This window comes from Lepus europaeus, chromosome 7, assembly GCF_033115175.1.
Source record: "Lepus europaeus isolate LE1 chromosome 7, mLepTim1.pri, whole genome shotgun sequence".
NCBI classification, from domain to species: Eukaryota; Metazoa; Chordata; class Mammalia; order Lagomorpha; family Leporidae; genus Lepus; species Lepus europaeus.
Genome location: NC_084833.1, coordinates 18,097,421 through 18,110,848, shown reverse-complemented (window position 1 = coordinate 18,110,848; position 13,428 = coordinate 18,097,421). Strand labels below are relative to the sequence as shown.

The window sequence follows — 13,428 nt, the reverse complement described above, 5'->3', positions numbered from 1 at the left end:
GCCATTGGTGTCCTGTTTAGAACCTCTTATATCCTTTGGCCCCTGGGGTTCGTCTCGGGTTATTATCAGGGAGGTGTACAACACCCCTGCCCAACCTGAACAGGCAATGATGCCTCCTCTCAGCGTTGGTATAGATCAAGGGCAGCACAGAAAGGATGTCTTTAAGGAAACATAATTCCAAATGTCGCATATTGGAAAAGACAGGCGTGCCAGTAACATCCAGTTAAAGACTGAAAGAGTTCCCCCTCTATGAGATACTCCAGCGACTGATTAAAACTTCCTCAGTGGGAGGGGAGAGCACTCAGAGGAGCATCCAAAGGTCTTCAGAGGGATACGACTTGTGAAGAGGCTGCCCCACAGAAGAACCTGGTCTAACCTGTAGTGCAGAGGTTTCAGGGGAGGGGGGCAAAAAGATTTCTCCTCTTCTTGGTAGTGTTTCTGTCTGGTGTTCAGTTCTTCCTTCTCATGCCTTCCCCTGGGATGCTGTCTGATGGTGATTTCTTGGTTTTCTCTTTGTAGTTTTAACAGTGTGTGCCAGGGAACACACATCCTCTTCCGGGAATTCAGCTTCATCCAAGCCACCCCCCACAACAGGGCATCGTTTCTGCGGGCCTTCTGGAGATGCTTCCGAACTGTGGGCAAAAACGGTGGTAAGTCTTCCCAAGTTCCTGTATTTTTCAACCTGCCTTCTTTGCTTCTTTTTCTTTCTTTCTTTTTTTCTCTTAAAGAGTCTTTCTTTTGTTCCTGTTCATACTGTTTGAATCATTCTGGGCTTTTGGAATACCTTTCTTTGCAGAGGTTATCTGTCTTGTGTATGATATATTACTGCTCCTACCATCATCATGAATGGAATCTGTTAAGAGCCAAGTGTAGCTTTGAGCACTTTACATGTAGTAACTCGTTTTGTCTTCATAGTAGCCCTCTGTGGGTACCATATTCCTCATTTTGTGACTGATGAAACCGAGGATCAGAAGGGTTAAGTAACTTGGTAAGGTTATGTAGTACATGCTGGGCCCAGATTTATACCCAGGCAATCTGGCTCCAGAGCACTTGCTGTTGACAAATCTTAACATACCACGCAGCTGGGGCTGACATTGTGGCGTGGTTGTGTAAGCCACTGCCTGCAATTCCAGTATCTCAGGTGCACTGGTTTGAGTCCCAGATGTTCCATGTCTGATCCAACTCCTTGCTGATGTGCCTGGGGAAGCAATGGAAGATGGTCCAAGTCTTTGTGCTCCTGCCATCCATGTGCAAGACCTGGATGGAGTTACAGGCTCCTGGCTTCAGCCTGGCTGAGCCCAGGCCATTGTAGCCATCTAGGGAGTGAACCAGCAGATAGAAGATTCTCTCTTTCTCTGTCTCTCCCTCTCTCTCTGTCACTCTGCATTTCAAATAAATAAATACATCTTTAAAAAATAAATACAAGAAAATACCATTCAGTAAATATAAGGAATAATCTGAACATAGCATAACTCATTTTATTATACTTTATTGCATTTCATGATTACTAGTTTTTATAAATGAAAGGTTTGTGGCAACCCTAATTGAGCACGTTAATGAACATCATTTTCCCAAGAGTATGTACTTAGCTCGTATCTCTGTGTCACATTTTGGTAATTCTCAACAATATTTTAAACATTTTCACTATTATTATAACTGTTGTGGTGATCTATGCTCAGTGATCTTTGATGTTACTGTTGTAATTGTTTTGGGGTACCCACATTAAAACAATAAACTTAATAAATGTTGGTTGTGTTCTAACTACTCCACCAATCACTGTTCCCCCACCTCTCTCTCTCTCTCTTCATGGGTCTCCCTATCCCCTGAGAAACGACAATATTGAAATCAGGCCTATGAATAACTGTACAATGGCCTATACATGTTTGAGTGAAAGGGAGAGTGGTACTTATCTCAGTTGAAATCAAAAGCAGAAAATGATTGAGATTCTTGAAGAAGGCATGTTGAAAGCTGACATAGGCCAAAAACTAGGCTTCTTGCACAAAACAGCTTAGCCAAGTTATGAATGCAAAGGAAAAGTTCTTGAAGGAAATTAAAGTGCCACTTCAGTGAACACACAAATGATAAAAAAAAAAAAAAAAAGCAAAACAGCCTTATTGCTGGTATAGAGAAAATTTTAGTGGTCTGTATGGAAGATAAACCAGCTAGAATAATTCCCTTAAGCCAGAGCCTAATCCATAGCAAGGCCCAAACTCTTTCCAGATCCAAAAAGGCTGAAGAGATGGGGAAAGCTGTAGAAAACAAGTTCAAATCTAACAGAGGATGGCCCATGTTGCCATAATGTAAAGGTTAAACAGCAAGTGTTGCTGTAGAATCTATGGCAAGTTATCCAAAAGATCCAACTAAGATAAGTGGCTGCACTATACAGCAGATTATCAATGTAGACCAAACACACTTACATTGGAAGAAGATGCCATGTAAGATGTTCATAGCTAGAGAAGAGAAGTCAATGTCGGGGCTTCAAAGAACAGAATGTGGGGATAATGCAGGTCCCAGCCAGTGTTTGATTTCTGTTTGGAATATGTCAGGCCCTTTAAGAGTTTCACAAAATCTACTCTGCCTGTGCTCTGTAAATGGAATAACAAAGCCTGGATGACAGCATATCTGTTAACAACATGGCTTACTGAATATTTTAAGCTTACTGTTGAGACCTACTGCTCCAAGAAAAAGATTTCTTTCAAAATATTAATGCTCATTGACGGTGCACCTGGTCACCCAAGAGCACTCAAGAAGATTTACAAGATTAATGTGGTTTTCTTGCCTGCAACATCCATTCTGCATCCTGTGGATGAAGGAGTGATTTTTATTTTCAAGTTTCGTTATTTAAGAAATACAGTTTGTAAGACCATAGCTGCCATAAATAGTGATTTTTCTGATGGATCTGGGCAAAGTACATTGAAAACCTTCTGGAAAGGATTCGCCATTCTAGATGCCATTGAGAACATTTGTGACTCATGGAAGGAGATCAAAAATGTCAACATTATCAAGGATTTGGAAAAAGTTGATTCCAGCCCTCATGGATGACTTTGAGAGGCTCAAGACTTCAGTGGAGGAATTAACTGCAAATGTGGTGGGAATAATAGCAAGAGGCCTAAAAATAGAGGTGGAGGCTGAAATGTGGCTATATTTCTGCAATCTCATGACTAAGCTGATATATGAGGAGCTTAGCAATTGGTGCCTACTTCAAGAAACTGGAAAGGCACCAAATAAATGAACTATCAATGCATCTCAAGGACCTAGAAAAACAACAGCAAATCAAACTCAAAACCAGTAGGAGAAAAGAGATAATTAAAATTAGAGAAGAAATAAACAAAATTGAAACAAAAAAAAAAGTTAAGCAAAATGAAAAGGTAGTTTTTTGAAAAAATAAACAAAATTAACACACCATTGACCCAATTCGCCAAAAACAAGAGGGAGAAGACCCAAATCAATAAAATCAGAGATGAAAAAGTAAGTATAACAACAGACACCACAGAAATAGAATCATCAGAAATTGCTACAAAGAGCTGTATGCCAACAAATCAGGAAACCTAGAAGAAATGGGTAGATTCCTGAACACATACAACCTACCTAAATTGAGCCATGAAGAAGACATAGAAAACCTAAACAGACCCATAACCATGATGGAAATTTAATCTGTAATAAAGACCCTCCCAGCAAAGAAAAGCCCAGGAGATGGCTTCACTTCAGAATTCTACCAGACATTTAAAGAAGAACTAACTCCAATTCTTATCAGGCTATTAAAAACAATTGAAAGAGAGGAAATCTTCCCAAACTCCTTCTATGAAGTCAGCATCACCTTAATTCACAAACCAGAAAACTATTCAACAGAGAAAGAGAACTACAGACCAATTTCCCTGATGAACATAGACACAAAATTCCTCAACCAAATAGTAGCCAACCAAATCTAACAACACATCAGAAAGATCATTCACCTGGACCAAGTGGAATTTATCCCTGGTATGCAAGGATGGTTCACCATTTGCAAATCAATGTGATACATCACATTAACAAACTGAGGAACAAAAACCATAGGAGTATTTCAATAATGCAGAGAAAGCATTTGATAAAATACAGTACCCTTTCATGATGAAAACTCTAAGCAAACTGAGTTTAGAAGGAACATTCCTCAACACAATCAAGGCAATTTATGACAAACCCATAGCTAGTGTCCTACTGAATGGGGGAAAGTAGGAGGAATTTCCACTGAGATCCGGAACCAGATAAGGATATTTACTCTTCACCAGAGCTATTCAATGTAGTCCTAGAAGCCAGAGCCATTAGGCAAGAAAAAAGAAATCAAAGGGATACAAATTGTGGAAGAGGAAGTCAAACTATTTCTTTTTGCAGTTGACATGGTTCTATATATAGGGGATCCAAAAGACTCTATTAAGAGACTATTGGAACTTATAGAAGAGTTTGGTAAAGTGTCAGCATTTAAAATCAACACACAAAAATCAACAGCCTTTGCATAGATAGACAATGCCACAACTGAGAAAGAACTTTTTTTATACATAATACACATTTACATGAACTTTTTTTTTATTTGAAAGGCAGAGTTACAGAGAAGCAGAGGCAGAGAGTGAGAGAGAGGTCTTCCATCTGCTGGTTCACTCCCCAGATGGCTGCAATGGTCGGAGCTGGGCTGATCCAGAGCCAGGAGCCAGGAGCTTCTTCTGGGTCTCCCCCATTGGTACAGGGGCCCAAAGACTTGGGCCACCTTCTACTGCCTAGCCAGTTCATAGCAGAGAGCTGGATCAAAGTGGAGCAGCCAGGACTCAAACCAGTGCCCATAAGGGATGCCAGCTCTGCAGGTGGTGGCTTTTACCTACTACACCATAGCACCAGCCCTGAGAAAGAACTTCTAAAATCAGTCACAGTCATATTAGCTACCAAAAAAATCAAACACCTTTGAATAAATTTAACCAAAGATGTCAAAGACCTCTATGATGAGAATTACAAAACATTAAAGAGAGAAATAGAAGAAGATTTTCCATAATCGTGAATTGGAAGAATCAATATCATCAAAGTGCCCATACTACCAAAAGCAATTTACAGATTCAGTGTGATACCAATCAAAATACCAAGGACATTCTTTTCAGATATAGAAAAAATGATTGAAATTCTTATGGAAACACAAGAGATCTCGAGTAACTAAAGCAGTCTTATATACCAACAACAAAAAAAACCGGAGGCATCACAATACCAGATTTCAAGATGTACTACAGGTCAGTGGTAATCAAAACAGCCTGATACTGGCACAAAAATAGATGGGTAGACCAAAGAAACAGAATAGAAATGCCAGAAATAAACTCATGTGTCTTCATCCAACTTATCTTTGACAAAGGAGCTAAATTCAATCCCTGGAGCAAAGAAAGTCTCTTCAACAAATGGTGCTGGGAAGATGGGATCTCCACATGCAGGAGTATGAAGCAAGACCTTCACCTTATACCTTATACAAAAATCCACTCAAAATTGAATAAAGACCTAAATCTATAACCTGATACCATCAAATTATTAGAGAACACTGGGGAAACCCTGCAAGACATTGGCATAGGCAAAGAGTTTTTGGAAAAGACCAGAGGCATGGGCAACCAAAGCCAAAATCAACAGATGGGATTACATCAAATTGAGAAGCTTCTGTACTGCAAAAGAAACAGCAAAGTGAAGAGGCAACTGACAGAATGGGAAAACTTATTTGCAAACTATGCGACTGATAAAGGATTAATAACCAGAATATATAGAGATCAAGAAACTCAACGACAACAAAACAATCAACCCAGTTAAGAAATGGGCAAAGGACTTTTAACAGGCATTTTTCAAAAGAGGAAATCCAAATGGTCAACAGACAAGAATTTTTCAGGATCACTAGCCATCAGGGAAATGAAAATCAAAACCACAATGAGGTTTCACCTCATCCCAGTTAGAATGACTTTCATACAGAAATCAACAAACAAATGCTGGCAAGGATGTGGGGAAAAAGTTACTCCGATCCACTGTTGGTGAGAATGTACAGCCACTGTGGAAGACAATATGGAGATAACTCAGAAATCTGAATATAGACCGACCATATGACCCAGCCATCCCACTCCTGGGTATTTACCCAAGGAAAATTAAATCAGCATATGAGAGAGTTCTCTGTATCCCCCCCCCCATGTTTATTGCAGCTCAATTCACAATTTATGGAATCAACCCAAATGGTTGTCCACTGAAGACTGGATAAATAAATTATGGGATATATACACCATGGAATTCTACACAGTGTTAAAAAAATGAAATCGTGTCATTGCAACAAAATGGATGAAACTGGAAAACATCATACTTAGTGAAATAAGCCAGTCCCAAAAGGACAAATACAATAATCTCTCCCTGATCTGTGGTAACTACTAGAGCACCTAAAAGGTAATCTATAGAAGTGAAATTAACACTTTTGAGATGCGATGACATTGAACAGCCCTTGTCTCTGCTGTTGAAGAACAGTTTTCTTTTTCATATAATTTGTTGAACTCTTTCTTTTCTTAGAATAGAGTTAATCATATGTATATAAAGTTAATTGAAAATAAATCTTAGTAAAAAAATAAGAATGGGAATAGGAGAGGCAGGAGGAAGAGGGTTGGGAGTGTGGGTGAGAGGGCGGGTACAATGGGAAGAATCACTATATTCTTAAAGTTGTATTTATGAAATTCATGAAGTTTGTATTCCTTAAATAAAAGCTATCCGGGGAAAAATATGTAGTTGATAAAGCAGTGGCCAACTTTGAGAGAACTGACTCCAGGTTGAAAAGAAGTTCTGTGAATAAAATGTTATCGAGCAACATCACATGCTACAGAGAAATTGCTCATGAAAGAATCAGTTGAAACAGCAAACTTCTTTGTGTTGTAGTTTAGAAATGTAAATGGTCACAGCCATCCCAGCTTTCTGCAGCCACCACCTTAATCAAGCCAGCAGCCATCAACAGGCAAGACCTGCACCATCAAAAATTATGACTCCTCAAACACTCAGATGGTTATTGGCATTTTTTTGCAATAAAGTACTTTCTCATTAAACTTTGTTTCAAAGAGTATCAAAATACTATGACAGGGCAGGCTTTTGGCACAGTAGTTAAGCAGTCCTTTGGAACACCTTCAGCCCTTATTGGAGGGCCAGTTCTAGTCCCAGCTCTGCTTTCAATTCCAGCTTCATTGTAATGCGCATCTTGGGAGGGAACAGGTTATGGCACAAGTACTTGGGTTCCTGACACCCAGATCGGAAACCCAGATTGAGTTCCAGGCTCCCAGTTGTGGTCTGGCCTCACCCCAGCTATCGTGGGCACTGGGGAGTAAACCAGTAACAGGAGATCTATGTTTATCTGTCTTTGTGTGTGTGTGTGTGTGTGTCTCTCTCTCTCTATTTCTCTCTCTTTCTTCAAAAAGCCTCTTTTTAAAAAATTAAAATTCTGTGACAGATTCTTGACAGTTTGTTTTCATTAAGAAGTATTGATTTGGGGGTGATGTTCAGCCTATTGGTTAAGATGCCCTTTGGGATGCCCATACCCTACATTGGACTGAGATCAATACCTGGCTTCTGCTCCTGATTTCACTTTCGTGCTAATGTAGACCCTGGGAGGCAACTGTGATGGCTCAAGTAGTTGGGTTCCTGCCACGCACATGAGACACCTGGATTACATTCCTGACTCCTGGCTTTGGCCCCAGCCATTTTGTTAACATTTGTGTAGTGAACCAGCGGTCTGTTTATCTTTCTTTCTTTGCCTCTCTGCCTCTCAAATATTTTTCTAAAGTTTCTTTTCAAATCACATTAAAGTCCTTGAGAAAAAAATCATGCACTAGAAAATGCACATCATTTTTATATTTGAATACTATTGGCTTGGCATCTTAGGATTATATCCCAAGGGAGATATTAAGAAAGACACAGTTTAAAAATTTCTTTACTGGGTGGGGCTGGTGATGTGGCTCACTGGGTTAATCCTCCACCTACGGTACCGGGATCCCATATGGGTGCCAGGTTCTAGTCCCAGTTGCTCCTCTTCCAGTCCAGCTCTCTGCTGTGGCCCTGGAGGGCAGTGGAGGATGGCCCAAGTGCTTGGGTCCCTGCACCCGCATGGGAGACCAGGAAGAGGCACCTGGTTCCTGGCTTCGGATTGATTCAGCACCAGCCGTAGCAGCCATTTGGGGAGTGAACCAACTGAAGGAAGACCTTTCTCTCTGTCTCTCTCACTCTCTATAACTCTACCTGTCAAATAAATTTTTAAAAAATGTCTTTATTGAGACCTTATTGATGAGGCAAAGGAAGCGTCCTTTAAAAAATAGCAGTATAGGGGCAAGCATTTGGTTCACTGGTGAGGAACACGCTGCTTGGGATACCTGCATTCCTTATCAGAGTGCCGGAGTTAAGTCCCAGCTCTGCTTCCTATTCCAGGTCCCTGTTAGGGCATACCCTGGGAAGCAGCAATGATGCCTCAAGTACTTGGGCCCGTGCCACCCACATGGGAGACCCAGATTGAGTTCCTGGCTCCTGACTTCAGCCTAGTCCAGTCCTGGCTGTTGTGGGCATTTTGGGACTGAACCAGCAGCTGGGATACATGTCTGTCTGTGTCTGTCTCTTCAAAAAAATTACATTATGTCCTTAGATTCAGAGTATTAAAGAGATTAAATTGCTCCAAATTTTTCAGATATAGAATCTCTATATCAAAATCTTTCATGTTTGTTTTCACAGACCTATTCTTATTCCCACCTTCATATTATATGCTTTTCAAAATGAATATTGAATTGCTTTAAGACATTAGCTGTAGTGATCCTAAGTTAAAGAAGAAGGCCTGAGGGGCTGGCATTGTGGCACAGCAGGTAAAGCCTCCACCTGCAGTGCCAGCATTACATATGGGCAGCAGTTTGTGTCCCAGCTGCTCTACTTCCAATCTAGCTCCCTGCAAATGGGCTGAGAAAGCAGAGGAGGATGGCCCAAGTTCTTGGGCCCCTGCACCCATGGGGGAGACCCAGAAGAAGTCCCTGGCTCCTGACCTCAGCCTTGCTCAGCCCTAGCCATTGCAGCCATTGGAGAGTGAACTGGCAGGTGGAAAGTCTGTCTTTTTCTCTCTCTATGACTCTGCCTTTCAAATAAATAAAATAAATCTTTAAAAAAAGAAGAAGAAGGCCTAAACCATTTCCTCATTCATTCAACAAATGTTTCTGTGGATTTGCCGCATGCTTGTGTGTGGTGCTGAGGTGAGAGTGAGTTGGTACAGTGCACTCCCTGCCTTCATTGCACGGGCCCTGGGGCCCTCATCATGGCTGCTCTGCTTTGTCATGTATAGCAACTGAAACTGTTTTTGAAAGCTCCTTCTACCCAGTGTCTTTTTTTTTTTTTTTTTTAAAGAAGGTTTATCCTGTGGCTTTTGAGGTTAAATTCCAAGATTGGCTCTTTTTTTGTTTGTTTGTTTTAAGATTTATTTATTTCAAATGTGAAGTTGCAAAGAGGCAGAGAGAGCTCTATCTTCTGGTTCACTCCCTAAATGGCTGCAATGGGCAAAGCTGAACTGATCTGAAGCCAGAAGCCAGGAGCTTTTTCCGGGTCTCCCATGCGGGTACAGGGGCCCAAGGACTTGGGCCATTTTCTACTGCTTTCCCAGGCCATAGCAGAGAGCTAGATCAGAAGTGGAGCAGACAGGACTCAAACAAGCGCCCATATGAGATGCCAGCCCTATAGGCAGCAGCTTTACCAACTACACCACAGCACCAGTCCCACTACCCAGTATCTTATCAGATCATTTAAACTGTCCGATGAAATAGGTATGGTAGGGGCTGGTGCTGTGGTGTAGTAGGTAAAGCCGCTGCCTGCAGGGCTGGCATCTCATATGGGCACTGGTTCGAGCCCAGCTATTCTACTTCCGATCCAGCTCTCTGCTATGGCTTGGGAAAGCACTAGAGGATGATGAAGTCCTTGGGCCTCTGCATCCCCGTGGGAGACCCAGAGGAAGCTCCTGGCTTCAGATCAGTGCAGTTCCAGCCGTTTCAGCCATCTGGGGAGTGAACCAGCAGATGGAAGACCTCTCTCTCTCTTCTCTCTCTCTCTCTCTTTCTCTCTCTGCATATGTAACTTTGCCTTTTAAATAAATAAATAAATCTTAAAAGAAGAAGAAATAGGTATGGTAGACATTATTGTGCCAATTTTATTTATAATGAAAATATGTGATTTATAGAAGTACGGCACAATAGGTTAGTAGCAAAGCTGCAAAGAGAACCCAAATTGATCTGCTGATGTGCTATTTCTACATCAATCGCTACCTCTTTGACATAACTATGTAGAACATCCATATCTGTTACACTATTGTGCAAGTACTTAGTGCTCTGGAAATACCATCATTTCCTTTAAAGAATAATGTACTAGTAGGCAAAAATCAATGTGGACTCAACTTTAAGTAAACTAGCTCAGAAAGATTATCACATTGGTCTCTGCATAAGTAGAATTGAGAGGTCTAAGTGTGTAGGTGAAGTGTGTACTGCTTGCTCAGAATCTGTCTTTTCTAATCCTTTTCCAGTTTCTTAGTCAGAAAATATTTATTAAATACATGTTATACTGAAGAGCGGTGCATATAGCCAGAGCTGGGTTCTGTGAGATAGCATATGGAGATAACTATGGAAAACAGACTCAGATAGTCTTTTTTTCCTGACTTAGAAGTGGGGCCTCTTCAAGAATTTATTTACTATCACAAGGGAATCATAATACAGCATTTCGACTCTAAGCAGATGTGGGTTTCTTTATCTTTCTAAGAGCAGCTGCCAGTGATTCATCCAGCTGCTACAGGAAAGCAGCTCCAAGTTCCTGATTCTCCTGTGCCGTAAACAAGACCTGGATTTTATGCTGGCTATGCCTTGTTATGCTTCTTAATCGCACAGCCTCTGATTTCTTAAAGATCAAATGCAACATTTATGTCTAGGTGATCCTCAAATATTTGCTTACATAATTTTAACATATTCCTGGTTTTCCCAGGAAACCTCAGAGTACCCTCAGTCCAGAATGTGTCAGTCCCCAGTTTTAGTCCCGAGCGAGTGAACATTCTTGGAGGCAAGGTTTGAAAGGAAAGGATTTATTAAGCCCCATTTTTTCCCCACTAGAATGCCAAGTACCTACCCAGTGGAGCTGCTACTATATTGTTCTTCTGCATGTAATTTCCTTAGAACATCATGGACACATTTTAGCTTTATCAAGAGGAAACCAACTCTCCTGGGAGACAGCAAAAGAGGAACAAAGTTCCAGCAAAATATGTCTAAAAATGAAGCCACCTGTGGAAAACTAAGGACCTGATCCCTTCTGGCAAGAAATGTTTTATTCTAGTTTTTAGAAAATACAGGGATGCAATATCATTTCTGCTTGAGTTGAGTACTGAATGATGTGAATTTTTCCTATGTCTGAATTTCAGACAGTCTCTTGAAGACTGTATTGAACCTCTTGCTATCCAGTTAACTTTAGACTCTTAGAATTAAAAAAAATCTATTCAAATGTAAAAAGCCTAGGAAATTCAGCTTCTCACTTTGGTATTGTTTTCAATGTAGAAGGATTAATCTGAATTTTCCAAGTCTGGCAAAGATCGAAATTCCACTTAAGTAACTCTTTCCTTCTATTTAGGTCCACTGCTTAAAAGAGCTTATGGCCATAGTTTATTTTCAATTAGAATTCAGTTTTGGCCTTTGTGCTTTTACTAATGAACACATTCATACATTTCATTTAGTAAAATTATGATAAGTACTTATTCTTCTACCCACAAGGACGCACCTACTAAGAAAACTGTCCTCTTGCCACAAGGAACTAGAAAAATCAGACAGTGGACAACAGGCCATGGTGACTGTGTGACCTAAGAGGCAATTTCCAAGCAGCGGTACAGGGAGGGGTGTTGCCAAAAGGCCTGGTGGTCTTTTTGGGTTGGGGAGGCAGAGACTGAGGTTTAGAGAGGTGGAGGTGACCAGAATTTGCAGCCCAGAATCTCCGAGGACAGAGTTGCTCAGTGAGCTCCAGAGAGCTGCAGGAGAGTATGTGACTCCTGGGTGGACAAACACTCACACGTGTGGGTTGAAGAAGAGCCATCCAGACAATTCCTGGAGCAATAGGGCTAGGGAAATTTCACACTTCTACCACTCAAGTGAAAGACCTCAAACTACACTGGGCATTGGATAGAATCCTCAGTAGCCTAAAATCAGAAAAAGAATTGAACCAAGCTGCAGGTAATTTACTGTATAGACAGTCCCCTTTTGTGATGGTAACACTTAATGATTTTTTTGAACTATCATTGGTACAAAACTAATATACATTGAATAGAAACTATACTTCAAATTTTCAGTGTTGATCTTTTCCCAGGCTTGTGGTAATGTGGTAAGATACTCTGTCGTGATGCTGGACTGTGGTAGCAAGCCGTGCTATTATGAAGGTTAAAAAAAAGTGATGCTCTACACTGTGTATTGAACTGTGTCACTAGGTGTATTAAGGGCATTTTCAACTTAATAAAATTTTCAACTTATGATGGGTTTATTGGAACAAAAACCCACAGTAAATCAAGATATATCTGTGTACCAGACAAAGACCCAACAAATGATGAGGATGTTGGAAATAACTAAGTCATGTAAGTATGTTTGAGTATGTAAAGGAAAACATGAATGTAAGTAGGAGAAAAATGTAGTCTCTATAAATGCAGTGTCTAGAATTTCTAGACAAGGAAAATGTAATATCTGTACTGAAAGTAATTATAGCAACAATTAACATTTAAGTGCTTCTGTATAGATTGTCTCATCTATTTTTGCAATAATCTTATGTTTGGGGCCAGCATTGTAGTACATCAGGTTAAGCCACCACCAATCAGGGTGGCATCCATGGTTCATGTCCCAGCTACTCCACTTCCAATCCAGCTCCCTGCTAATGTACCTGAGGAAGCACAGAGGATGGCCTAAATACAAAAGCTCCTGGATCCTGGCTTCAGCCTGGCCCAGCCCTGGCTGTTGTGGCCATTTGAGGGGTGAACCAATGGATCTCTCTCTGCCTTGCTCTCTGTAACTCTGCCTTTCAAGAAATAAATAAATCTTTAAAAGATAATAATAATCTTATGTTCTAGGTAGATACTACTGTTGTCTCTATGGCACAAAAAATAAAAATTGAGATTTTGAAAGCTAAATAACTGGCTCTAGGTAACATGCTAAGAGAAAAAGCCGGTGTAGAAGTGAGAATGCTTGACTGCAGGGTGCATTACTATTTCATTGTATTCTCTATCAACATTATGTAAGATACTGGAAACAGAAGTGAATGTGTGACAATACTTGCCCTTGAGGAGCTCATATTCTAAGAAAAGATGCAAGAGTGGTCCAGAGGTACTTTTCAAAGAGTTTAAGTGATTCGAGTCCTGTGTAGGATTTAGTAATTCATAGCACAAGG

The 13,428-nt window shown here is 40.6% G+C and overlaps 1 protein-coding gene across 2 annotated transcripts in view; it reads left to right on the top strand.

Moving 5' to 3' along the window:
• Positions 1–13,428, top strand: part of CSTPP1 (centriolar satellite-associated tubulin polyglutamylase complex regulator 1) — a 236,695-nt gene that overhangs the window by 104,988 nt on the left and 118,279 nt on the right. For both annotated transcript variants that reach the window (XM_062198016.1, XM_062198015.1), the window contains one exon: positions 520–650. In XM_062198016.1, the coding sequence (XP_062054000.1) occupies positions 520–650 (131 nt within the window). The remainder of the gene's footprint in view (positions 1–519; positions 651–13,428) is intronic.